This window comes from Falco punctatus (genome assembly GCF_963210335.1).
Source record: "Falco punctatus genome assembly, chromosome: 9".
Lineage (NCBI taxonomy): Eukaryota > Metazoa > Chordata > Aves > Falconiformes > Falconidae > Falco > Falco punctatus.
The window spans coordinates 39,183,414-39,196,360 of record NC_137589.1 but is presented as its reverse complement, the minus strand read 5'-3'; the positions used below and the strand labels follow the sequence as shown (position 1 = coordinate 39,196,360).

The window sequence follows — 12,947 nt, the reverse complement described above, 5'->3', positions numbered from 1 at the left end:
TGGTTGAGGGAAAAGCATAGCATAATTTTATTTTGCTATGATGCTGTGCCAGAAGGAGACATTATCAGCTTCTAGGCAACATACCTAGTGCCCTGCATGCTGAAACACTTCCAGTGATATTCAGGCATCGCGTGACAAAAAGGCTCACACAGATGAACTCTTGCTGGGTTCCGCCCCTTCCCCCCCCCCCCCCCCCCAATTCATTAGATCGATGTGATAAATGGCGTTGTGTCTGCCTACAAACGACACCTCTTTAAAACATGAAAAATAATTTGTATGGCCATTTTTTGGATAACAACAGCTAGAAAGAGAAGTTAGCTGGCACAGTTATCGTGTGGGTTTGTTGGTTTTTTCCTAACATATTCCATCTTGCCTCATTAAAATACAGAGCACATGCCTTTGTCTTTAGGACAATACCAAAACCCAATTAGGGAGAGAGAGAACTACAGAACACTACCTAAGCCCTTTAGCTTGTTGAACCTTTTTCAAGCAGTATTGTCTCTAAATCTACTAGAGACTCTGGAAGGGGCAATTCACACTGCCCCAACATACCTCACGGTGAAAGCAAAGCTGATTGATTCAGTACATCTCGTGTCCAAGGAATCCATTGCTACTCACACCACAAGTAACATCATAATTGTAGGAACTTAGGAACACAATTATGAACAGAAACGTGGCCTTGCAGGTAGAAGTCAGTGTGCCTTTATAATCCTGACAGTTTCCCACAGATCTGCCATAAATGCCAGCCAAATTAAAGTATTTCTGAAAAGCAAAGTCACATTTTACTTCCTGTTCAGCTTTGCCACCAAGTGGCCATTCCATTCCACACATTGTAATACCGAATTAAAAAAAAAAAAAAAAAAATAGAAAAAAAAAAGGAAAAAACCCCAATTCCTATTCTGACTGGATATTCCAAACCCTTAGCTAACAGCTAGCACTGGACGCTCTCTGAATAACTACTTCTGTAGTGGAGAAACAGTTCAGCAAAAGAAGCACATGGAATAATCAAGCCAATTCATCTTACCCTGTACCATGGGGAACAGAGCCATTCGGGATGCTGATGATCCAACTTGCTCCTGCTCCATCTCAAAGCAGTACACACAGAAACTGCATGCAAAAAATGTTTAAACAAGGTGTTATGTTAAAACCTAGACTTTTCTGACACCTCCCTCCCCTGACTGGGTACTGCAAGGTATAGTAGCAACTATATTTTAGTAAATCATCACCTCAGACAACAAGTGCTGTTTATTAAAGTTCAGACAGAAGTTAGATATAAAAATGACTATGTGAAATTCTGTACCCATCTCATGCAGGAGGTCAGATGATCGGAACAGTCCCTTCTGACTCTTAACAGCAACATATCTTTTAAAACTGGCACAACGGAATGTCCCAGAATCATCTAATTACCCAACAAGAACTTTCTGAAAGCTCTAAGAAGGAAATTGAATCACAGGAGAGGGAGATATATTCCAGATCCCATGAGAAAGATGCACAGAGCAAATCTTGCAGAGATAAACCAGGTCTGAGAGGGGAAGACATGCTATAAAGCAGGAGAAGAAGATGAGGAAGACAAAAACTTTTAAGAGGTTGTTCCATTTCACTGAGTCTCACTAGTGACTGCTTGAAACTGTCCTTTCTGAATTGCCAGGAATGGTATTGTGGTTGGTGTAAGCTGTGAGACTGCCTCAGAACAAACCATTATTTTAAATACATTTTGACATATTGCTGTACTGAGTTTCAAATGAATACTTGAAAGCTTTCTGTTAAGAGGACACAAGATTTCCTTGCTGTCCCAAGCCAGTTTGTTACAGCAAACCTTACACTCTGTAACCCAAGGGCATCATTCAGAAAGGTTGAAAGCGTAGACTTAAACCATTATCACCAGCATCACAAAATCATTATCACTGCAACACTCTAGCTGCTGATGTCATCCAGCACTGAGAAGCTGCACTGACTTAAAAAAAGAAAGGGGGAAATAACCAAAGTGCACACACACACCCCAAGACCAAAACCCAAACCAAAATACCAGGTAGATGCTGGTGTAAGTTACAAGCTACTAAGCTACTTTACTATTAGTCTATCCTGTTACACTCCTTTCCCTTATTCCCTGATAACCTCCAAGAACAGGCTGTGGAAGTGCAGACCACATTTAAAAAAATTAGTCAAGGCCACAGTCATTCCTTGCATCATATCACAACGATAAAAAAAACAGGCTAAGGCAACCCAGCCTGTACCGCTTAGCCTGACTCTAGAATTTCGTTTTTTCATATGAAAACCTACCAGCCACATCTCTAATTTAAATCTCACACCTCTGGAGTGATGGTACCTCAAATTCTTCCTTAGGTTCCTCAAAACATCGCTCACTTGCTCTGCTTAAAGCTTTCCTTCCCCCGCCCTTATTATCTAGTTCAAACTTTTCCTTCCTTAGCCTTAAGTGATTGCACTTTCTCCTACCATCTGAGACCAAACAATTCCCTCTCTTCATTTATCTTACTACCTTGATGATATTAATAGACTATGATCCAGTCACCTCTACTCACTCTTAAAAATTGAGTTCACTCTGCTTATTGCTGCCCTCCTTTGTGTTCTCTCTCATTTTCTCACAGCCTCCACGAGCGAGAGACTTAACTGACAAAGTATTCAAGGTAAGCAGGTCTAGGTATAGGACCTTCCTAAAAAACAACAATCTTGTTGCTCTGTAGCAGAAACGATGATGTAAAACAGTAGGGGGTTTGTTTTGCTTTTTTTTTTTAAAAAAAAAAACAAACAGAACTTCGATGAAGCATGCTGATCCACAAATGTGATGTTCTACAGATCACAGAAATCCCAGTAAGCTATTTTAAAGCAAACTGTGGGAAGAACAAACCCACAAAAGGCAGAGATATGAAGGCTCGGTTGCTAAAGAGTACAATGTGCTCTTTTCTTGCAAACACATCTGGCCATCATTACCAGATAGCAGAAGTGCAACTATGCCTTCAACTTACCTCTCTGCATCTTTCCCTAAGCTACTGAGACCAAACATCATTAAGTATTAGTAAGAATTAACTGTTCCATTGGGACTGGGCAGCTTAAGAAATGGTTGAACAAAAAATGACCCTCATAATTGGAAAAACCTAACAAACAGTTTAACAAATGCAGAAAAGGATATCCCAAAACAATCCCACATAAGAGTTTAAAAGCTTTTCTACTACATATTTTGCCACAGTAACTTTGTATGCAACTTGAAAATTACAAGACCACCGGAGAGATGTGGGCTTTCCCCCCCCCCCCCCCCCCCCCCTAAACTACGAGAAGATGTTATGAATTGATTTTCTGGTCTGCACCACTGAGCTCTTCATATCAGCAACATCCTTGTGTTCAAATCTTTAGTTTATTGAGAAAAATCAGTTGAGACACACACACATACCTTCCTTTCCCCCTTCAGATGAGTAAGGTGTCATGAACACCTATTACATCTGCTACATTAAATAGCTTTTTTTAAGCCTCTAAGGGCAGTAATCAAAACCAGTCTACAGCACTGAAATGTTTTTTTAACATCGAGGGGGTTTTTTAATCTATCTGGAGATAAACTAGCTGAACTACCAAAGCAAATGGTCAAATACCAATGGACATTGTTTCATCTGATTAGCAACAATTAATATATAGGGTCATGAACAATTAGTTATTTCTCCTTAAATGTACTTAAAATTACATGCCTGATTTCTAAAAACTTGTAGCTGACAGTATAATGGCAACTTACATTTGACTGATATATTTTATACCTTAAATAAAAAAATCACTCTGCACCTTTACAAAAGGGGAAGTTTAGTATGCTGTGCTGGAACCACAGGAATCTGAAAGCGAATTATTTTCAAGAAATAAAACCTGTAGTTCCATAGCAAGCAGAACCCAGAGATTTTTTCAAATTGTATATAAGCTATGATAGTATGTTATACATTTTTTTCTCTCTCCTTGTATCTCACAACCCAACACCTTGTCAAGCAAGAGAAGTACAAATGTGCATTTGTTAGTTAAATCAGCCATACATGCAGCATTCCTGCCAAGTACTTCAAGGTTAGTAAGTTAAGATTTGTAGATCAAAGCAAGTTGCTTGCGTACAGCTACCTTTTACTCTTCACATAGATAACCACACGTTAACATGCTCATGCTTTAACATGCTGCAAGCTACTTAAGGTGATCTGGAATAGTTTGGTGGGTTTTTTTCGCAATTAGCAGTTCTGTTCTTGGAACTCCCTTAATTGACAGTCATGTAACAATTAACTGGTATAAATTTTGAGTAAATAAACTGGAATGATTGATGACCATAGACTGCCATCAAAACTACTTTATCCAAGTAGTAAAAATTTTAAGCTAAAATTCAACACTATTAAATGACTATTAGATTTATTACTGAAGTGCAGCTTTATTGTACTCACTTTTCTCATGTATTCACATTTAAAATTATTTTGATTAGTGATATATACACACATAAAGGTTCTCAAGGCTGTGATTCACTGGTGATTCATCTGGGGCTGGGCCATCCCAAACTCAAGATAACCCTCCTTCAACAAACCTAATGTAAGTTAGTTTACAAATAGACACTTGATCTTCTTATTCATGAGCATATTCAGCGCTTACTCACTTAACAAAGAATACTGAAACGATTCTAATTTGATGCCAATAAGGAAGTTTGGGTTTCTTCAGCTGAACTCATCCATTTGCATACGATTCCATAAATATGTTTGCAAACATAATTCAGTGTTCTAAAGTGACTGTATAGCTGGTCTTAGTTGGTATTTTTCCATTAATCAAATAGCAATCTTAAAAAAAATTTCCAAGTTTGTTGCGGTTTTTTTTAAGGATAAAAAAAATCCTTCAATGAACGAGAAGAATGATGCAGATAGAAAATAATTCCAGCAGTAGTACAAAAGGATTAAGAAAATTATTAATCTAACATGCTTTTTTAAAAACATTTTCTGAAACTTTAAAGGTAACTCCCATCAGCAACAGTAATGGTGGAAGAACCATCACAAAAGGAGCATTACAGATATCTAACTAGACTTGAAAATGTTCTGGACTATGCAGTGCTAAAATGCTAGAGGCAGTAAGCACAGATGGATGGAAATCTCCTACTTTTGCTTTTTGCCACCCATAGTGCTAAACATGAGACGCCACAGCGGTAGAAGACTCCAGAACTTGAGTGAGGCACTTGTAAAACCCAAGCACAATTTTATCTTTGCCCTAGCTGTCACAAACACTAACTTAACCTACACTGTTTGCCCGGTGTCTGTCTGTTTATACATACAGCTGTGCTATGTGTTTCTGCAGTTTCCTTTACCATGGCACGAACATTATTAAAGACTCCTGTAAAGCACAGTGCCTACTCTCTGCACCAGTCAATCTTCTCTTCTCAAAAGCTTCAGCAGCAGGCTGGTCCAAGGACCCTCCCTGCACGGGAACCTATCCATTAAAAGGAGGAACGAAAATCCAGACAGACCAATTACTGAGTGTTCTTTGGAAAGACAGCCACATTTGAGTGAAGAGATGCAACGCACACATTTTCTTTCAATTCGCCTTCCTCACTTATCCATCTGTTCCTTCCCATTCCAATCCACCCTCTCTCACCCTTGTCTTTCTCCCACACCCCTACCCTGGCCCTGGCCCCAAATTATAACGGACACAAACCTTGCACAGACTGCCACTTGTCTGGAAACCTGCCTACACGTGACACATCCTACCCCAACCATCACCAGTAAGCCAATTTCAGCAATGATAGCAATCATGGAAAAAATCAGGGAGACTGTTCCTTCCCTCTTCCCAAATTCCCCATGTTTTAACATAGGTGCAGCTGCCTTTTGTTTAGGAAGGACCAGGCACTTACCTTGCACTTCTGTAGCTCACCTCTCCGAAGCAGCGTGCATTCTGGCCAACACGCTAGTACTGCACACTCCAGCACACGCTCCATTTGAACAAACAAAGCAGGTCCAAGTATGATTTCTGTAAACAGTGTGCACAAACTCCATTGCCTTCAAGAGAAGGAACTGCACTAGGCAGGTCCTATTCTATATCCAGAAGGATTGTATTTACACAATTGCTAGAATACCAGGTTAACCTTCCTTTTTTTATTGCTCTGTTTTGCCCCCTACACAGCTGGGTATAAACGTGTTATTACAAACACACCGAGAGATCATACAAATATAGGGAATAAGATTTTTCTTTTTAGGAGAACTGAAATTAAATTATTTTAAAATGTAAGTATGAGTGTGTGTGTTTCATTTCACTTAATTCCACCCATTAACCTGCTCTGCAGCCAGCAACAAATACTGCATGAAGAAAGCCCTGCTTATGTTACATCAAATCTTGCAAACTTATTATAAACTCTTAAGAAGGAACACTGTTCCAAAATAGCTCCTGAATTCCTTGTGGAAGCTCCCTTGCTCTTCTTACAGGCAACAGTGAACTTTAACGAGCTATTAAACTAATACGTAACTGATTTTTCTAGGGTTTAAATATCCAGTAAGTATCAAAGACATGTTAGCATAGTCAAATGAATTACTAGGTAAATACTAACTTACTAACCTCACCAAGACTTGCAGGCACAAGCTACAGGTGAAGTACAGGTATTTTTCCAGCTTCACATTTCCTCCCATGTTAAATATATTGCTGAATCTACTTGAGTTTGCTTCTATTCCGATATGCTACCATACAGCTTGGCATGGAGATATTTTGGAGGTTATGTCCCAGCTTCTTTTCAGGCCTCTGGCTGAGTTCACTTCATAGCCAGTAATTGATGTACACAGGATATTTACAAACCTGGCAGCTAGAACCGTGGTAATGGAATAAAAACAAGATTGCCCTTTAAAGGAAAAACCGGATACCGCCAACTATTAAAATGAGTTGCATCAACTCAGGGTTATTCTGCAGAGCCTTATGGAAGTGTACTTCCTCCTTTCCAGTAGCTAGGGTTAGAAGAAATAAAAAATAAATGCAAGCATGCACATTTTCTTAATTTTCAAATGTTTCATACTCCAATGTTGATTTTTGAAGTGGTGACTTTGTACTTTATTTTGGAAGATTATTTTTGTAGATAATTGAGTTCGAGACTACTTAAGCTTCACTCCATTTTTTAGAGCTGTAGTAAAGCAAAGTGTCAAATACTTACCCATGTCCTCATCTGCATCCTGGGGCTACTGTAACTTTCTCTACCTGCTGAAGGCAAGAAAAAGCTGAAAACAAAGAGGGGCCAGTTGTGCCAAGATTCCCTTTACTCCAATGGCATTGTTCTACCAACGAGAGAGAGAGAGAACTGAAACAGGAATATTTCTGTCCAAATATCCACCTCTGCATTGCAGTCACTTCCTGAAATCGTAATTTCTACAGCTAGAAACTTAGCAGTTGGCTATGCCGTGTCCATGTACAGCCAGAGAGACTAACAATTCCTATCTGCTGGAAAACCATAATTAAATAGTTGGTTCAAGTAAAAATAGTACTCCATTGTTTTATATTTAGAACACAAGTAAAAAATTAGTACTGTTGAAAGTTTCATGTTATTAACATTGAAGTAGTCAAAAGTCGGCAGGGCTTTTTTGGAACGGAGGGCTGGAAGAAGAGAGTGTTTTATTGTGGTCACCACTGTTAGTGGGGGCAGTTAAGTACAAAGAAGCACCCAACATAATCCCAAACATAAATCACAATTCAGCACGTCATAGTTACATGAGATTGTAACAACAGCAGACATAACAGAAATTATTTAGAAACAAGAAACTTAGAAGTTACATTTATTAAAATGAATGAGACTCAATGAAAAAATTCAATGAGACTGAACAGCAAAAACCGATGAAATTCCATCAAGCACTGAGGTGCAAAACGTGAAATTAAAACGACGACCCCCAACACCTAGAGCAACAGCCAGAGCAGGTCACCAAGGAGTACCATGCACTAGAGGGCAGCCAGGAGCTTCACCGGCCGGCTGCGCTGGGACCACCGCGCTGCACCCCCCCTCTCACCGTGCGCATTAACGGAACCTTCCACGTGCTAAAACAACTCCCAGCCTCCACAGCTGAAGGCATTGCAAGAGCAGGAGCGCAGCTCTTACTAAAGTGACACTTCTCACCACGCCACTCATTTCTAACGACACTTTTGTATGAGTCCCATCTGTGTACGCTACCATCCTGCACATATTCCACAGTCTTCCCTCCAACAAAGAAGTCTCAACATCCTTTTCAAAGGTCCCTTAATTAATGTCCATTATGATGTTAAAGTTAAGCACAGTAGTGACAAAATGCATCAAATCTAGGGATAAAAATTAGTCCTGCCCTCCAATCTAACTACATATTTATTACATTAACTTTGTTAATGAACTAGAATGAACAATTAACTGACATCTGTTAGCACATAAGGAAATAAATCAGCAGTTTCAGGCCAACTGATGAGTAAAGCCAAACAGCAAAGAAAGTTCATACGCAGACAGGTAAATAGAACTATTTTCATAGATTTATTTGAAAAATACTTACAAAAAGCAAGTATGTTTGACACTAAAATAGTTAAACTTATTCTGTGTTTACATTGGTGTAATTAAGCGTGCAGCATTAACAGTCTTTTCTGTTTGAAGCATTGTTAGTTTGCCTTAAGGAAGTGGGGAAAATTCTGGTTTACTAATGAACAATGTCTCCCTGCCACTTCCTCAGCAGCAACTACAGCTGTGATCTCCGCCTGAGATCTCAGCACACTGTAAAACTGGGTTTGCTTTACTAACTGCCACCCTGCCAAGTACAGATTTACTGGAACCTGGAAGGTGCGTCAGTTGGGCTTTTTCCCCTAGGAAGGAACAGGAAAGAGGAAGGACAGGAAAAACAAAAGGATTGGGGTTTTATGTGAAGAATTTACCAAAGCTGCATTTGATGAAAAAGAAGTCCTTAAAAACGTCCTTTTGTTAGTGGCCGTCCTCCTTCAAAACATGCACATACTTCCGAACTTACCCGTAAACCAAATCCCCTGAAGCTCACCATTCCTATAGCACTTTTTTGCTAGGAGAGGCCAGGACTAGAATATCTAAGGTTCCCCATCCAGACAGCTGTTCAGTAGTGTCAGAAATGAAATACAGTGCAATTAGTTTCCACATACTGTATAGCTACATTTTAAGACAAAACTGGCACAGATACTGATGGAAAGAGTTTGCTGTCTCCATGTAATCCACGCTCTGGCAACAGCTATAGTCTGTTTGCAGCGTGGTTTATTAGGGCACACGGAGTGGACAGGATCTCACCAGCCATTATTTTGCATGGTGCCAGCAGCTGCTGCTGCTCGAGCCAGCATATTTCTGTGTGCCTCTGAAGCAGAAGAAAATGTTCCATCCATCACATGCACTGGCAGCATTCGTCTTCTGCCAGGCTGAGGCGTGTAGCTGTTCTGTCGCCAGTCGTCTTCTGGGGGCATATCGACTCTCCTTGGACCTGGAGCCTTAGCGCAAGAAGGAGGCACAGGACAACCTTGAGAGGCACCAGGATCCCAAGAAGGCTCACGTGGTGTTCTTAAAGTGCTGTAGTCTGTGCTGGCTGGCAGCCTGCAACTGATGGCATACGATTCATGCATCTGACGTTGTAAAGGCTGCTGGAGGAAACCTTCCTGTAAACTCTTGCCTGGCTGGCCAGCATGTTTCCCCCAAAGCGTCGTTCGTTTATCCGGTAACGTGGCTGTTTGCCTGGCAGGGTAGCTCGCGTTCAGCCAACGGCCAGAGACACTTGATGCTCCACCTCCTAAATGCAGATTAACAAGAGGCTTTTGCCCCTGGGAGAGGGTGCCTTTGGGTGCACAAGGGAGACTCCCACAGCTCAGTGCCACACCGGGGTAGTCTTCACCTTGGAAAGCTTCACCCCTGTCAGGCACAACCAAAAGCTTTTGGATGATGTTGTTCTGATCTCCTGAGAAGAGGGAGAAAGAAGGAAAAAAAAAAAAAAAAAAGTTTGTTTAGTTATATTTTTCCGTTTTACCCTCTCAGAACTTTCAGCTGTGGCCAACAGGTGACAGAAGAAAAACTAAATGTCTACTACATCCAGTTACCGTTGACATGCAATTCTGAATAAAAGCTAGCTGTACCCTTTCTAGCATTCACTTCTCTCATTGCATTTCCACCTTATCCTACCACAGCTGCTGTCACAGACTTCAGATTTTTTTACTAGCCCCTTGTGTCATCAAGGAGAAGCCCAACGAAATATTTCAAGGCTGACAGACCAAACTGGTTTTGATGGTTGCCACAGGGAAAGCAACTCTCATGCAGGAATTGGTTATTTCCATTGGCACAACTACATGTGTGATAGCTTGTGGAAGACCTCTCATACATGTCAACAAGGTGTTGGGTCTAACTGCTACTTTTACACTGAAGAAAACTACTCACAAAAACATCAATACGATTTTACTCAAAGTTGTCATAATGTTTCCATAAAGATTATTCCTTTTTGTTACGTCCACTTTGCACAGAATCACAGAACAACTCAAAAGGGCAGAGGAGAACAACAACATGATTCATCCTTCCAGATTTCTCGAGGAATTCGGGCAGATGGTGAAACAACATCATGAAAGACAAAAATCTGAAGAGTTGTTTTTCAGCAGTATTTCTGATCACGAAGGAGGATGAAAAGTCCTGTGATTACCTGACTGTTTACGTGCCTTGCCCACCATGCTGGGCATCAGTACATCATGGGGTAGGTGCTGCACCTGGTTTGGGTTGTGCTGGGGATCAAAGGGAAACACAGGAGGATCATGGGGGAAAGGAAGGGAAGTGGAGCTGGAAGAACGGTGGCTGGTGTCCACTGGCATTTTCCTCATATTTGGTGCTTCCTTTTATAAAATGAGAAAGGAGAAAAGAACATAAAATGATGAGTAAACACAAAACTGGGTTGAATCAAGCAAAGACAGTGTTGATCCAAGGAAAGGAATGAGTCACTAGAAGAAAAACATGCATCTGTACATGAAAAAGAAACACAAATACAAATTGCATCAATCCAGTAAGGCTCTTATTACAGTGGCGGGCTACTCAGGAGGATCACTTGACAGGAAATATACCAAGGAGAAAAAGCCAAAATGAACACAAACTACACATTGGTTCATAAATGGAATCCAGAGAATGACGGCAAGCCAGCCAGCACGGAGCCACCATGCTACACAAGCTATGAAATAAAGAAGGGTATTGCTGATCCTTCCTCCCTGTTTCCTAGGCAGGCTTTACTGAAAGCTCTGATTCCAGACTGAACAGATTTACCTGTTGCAGCTGAAGTATTTACCACCGTTGTACCACTTCCCTCTCTTAGGAGGTGCCTATCTCAAAGCAGGGATGGCCGCACGGCATGATAACAAACCATCACCGACCTGAGCCCGGTGACAGATGGCTATGCTCTTGGCTGCTTCTGTAGTGGGAATAAAAGCCTCCAGCAGAGAGCGGGAAGGTCTTGGACAGCTAGAGGCTTTTAATTGCTTCTGCCAACACCTCCAGGTATGTGTTAAAGCCCTCAACTAAAAAAGCATGCTGGAGGAGCAAAAGCTGAGAAGCTGACCTATTCTTAGCTAATGGCACACAGCAGAAACAGAATCAAACCAACCAGTCTAAATAACTGATTTTGCAATTGAGACTCTTCTACACTTCCTATGCAGTTGATTTCAAATCAAAACTTAAGCACAGTTTGCAAAGAAATTCAAGCCAAGCCACGCCAAAATTTGCCACTATATCTGGCTGGCTATGTTGCCAAACACAATAATCTGTTACTGTTTTCCTCACTGGCAGTTTTAACTTGTACCTAAAACTACTTAACAGAGATAACAAAGGAAAAAAAAAAATCAATCTGTTTTTAATTACTTCCTGTATGTAACTGACTGCATGTTATGTACCAAGTCTTGAACTGTCTCTTCTTTACGCTTACTTTTACCTTCTAAAAGTGCTACCTGCTGAATATATCCACAAGATAGCAGAAACTTTCACATGGTTAGTGTTGTCTTTTTAAAATTATAGGTGTATAAGAAGCTTTCTTGAAAATACTCTAAGCTGAAGAAACTGTTTATACTGGATGTCTTTGTGTACTGACAAGTGATATTAGCTCACATGCTTACCAGCTGCAGCAGGTACTACTCTGCAATGACTCTTGAAGAAGATGGCTTTTTTCCTTAAATAAAAGCTCATCCTTCTTCCAGAAAGAGGACAGAAGTTCACAAAGACAAGCTTTCATCACAGCTTATTATTCAGTTGTCTGCCATCTTGTTTGTTAACTACTAAATGCAGACAGAGAAAACAGCAACCCTACACACAGATGATGGCTCTTTGGAAACCTGCACACCATTCTACTTACAAAACTGTGAGAAGAGACCAAGGTCTCTTCTCTGTTTGAGATGACTGTCCCACTGAGGCTGCGAGCAATGCGACGGAAATTCTCTGCACTGTACATTTCCTCCTCTTCTGGTTCCCGGCTACGTTCTCTGGTATATGTGACCTGCAGACAATAGCACACATTTCAGAAAAGCTTCTCCATGATCTTAATTTTGTATAATAATTATAGAGAAGCCATCATTATAAATCTAACAGACTATGTTGCAATGAAATTCCATGACCTTTTCTTCATTCAGGTACTACCTTGAAAACCTAAAGCAAATGGGTCTGTTTGGATCTGGTGATTAAAAACATCGTTCCTTATAGTCTTTCTTTAGTAAATATACACTGATTGTGTAAGTGAGATTCACTCTTTTATAGCTATCTAAAGCCAGGACAAAAAGTCTCTACTGGGATGAATCTACCTAAAGGACTGACTGCTGCAACAGGCATCACTGGCCCTGTGTGCAGCTGACAGCCATCCTATGACAAACTACTACAGCCTTCTCATAACCGAAAAAACCCCACCTAGTATTATCTCATGAGGGCTGGAAGCCTGATAATCTTACCAGGAGAAATGATTATTCCTTCCTTCTTTTCCTCTGTTCTATATAAG

The 12,947-nt window shown here is 40.5% G+C and overlaps 1 protein-coding gene across 13 annotated transcripts in view; it reads right to left on the bottom strand.

The window, feature by feature from the left end:
• Positions 1–8,454: 8,454 nt before the first annotated feature.
• USP54 (ubiquitin specific peptidase 54) overlaps positions 8,455–12,947 on the bottom strand; it is a 103,134-nt gene continuing 98,641 nt past the window's right edge. For all 13 annotated transcript variants that reach the window (XM_080401183.1, XM_080401186.1, XM_080401178.1 and 10 more), the window contains 3 exons: positions 12,315–12,455; positions 10,629–10,815; positions 8,455–9,899 (listed from right to left, as the gene is read on the bottom strand). In XM_080401183.1, coding sequence (XP_080257309.1) covers positions 9,241–9,899; positions 10,629–10,815; positions 12,315–12,455 — 987 coding nt within the window. In that variant the 3' untranslated portion in view covers positions 8,455–9,240. The remainder of the gene's footprint in view (positions 9,900–10,628; positions 10,816–12,314; positions 12,456–12,947) is intronic.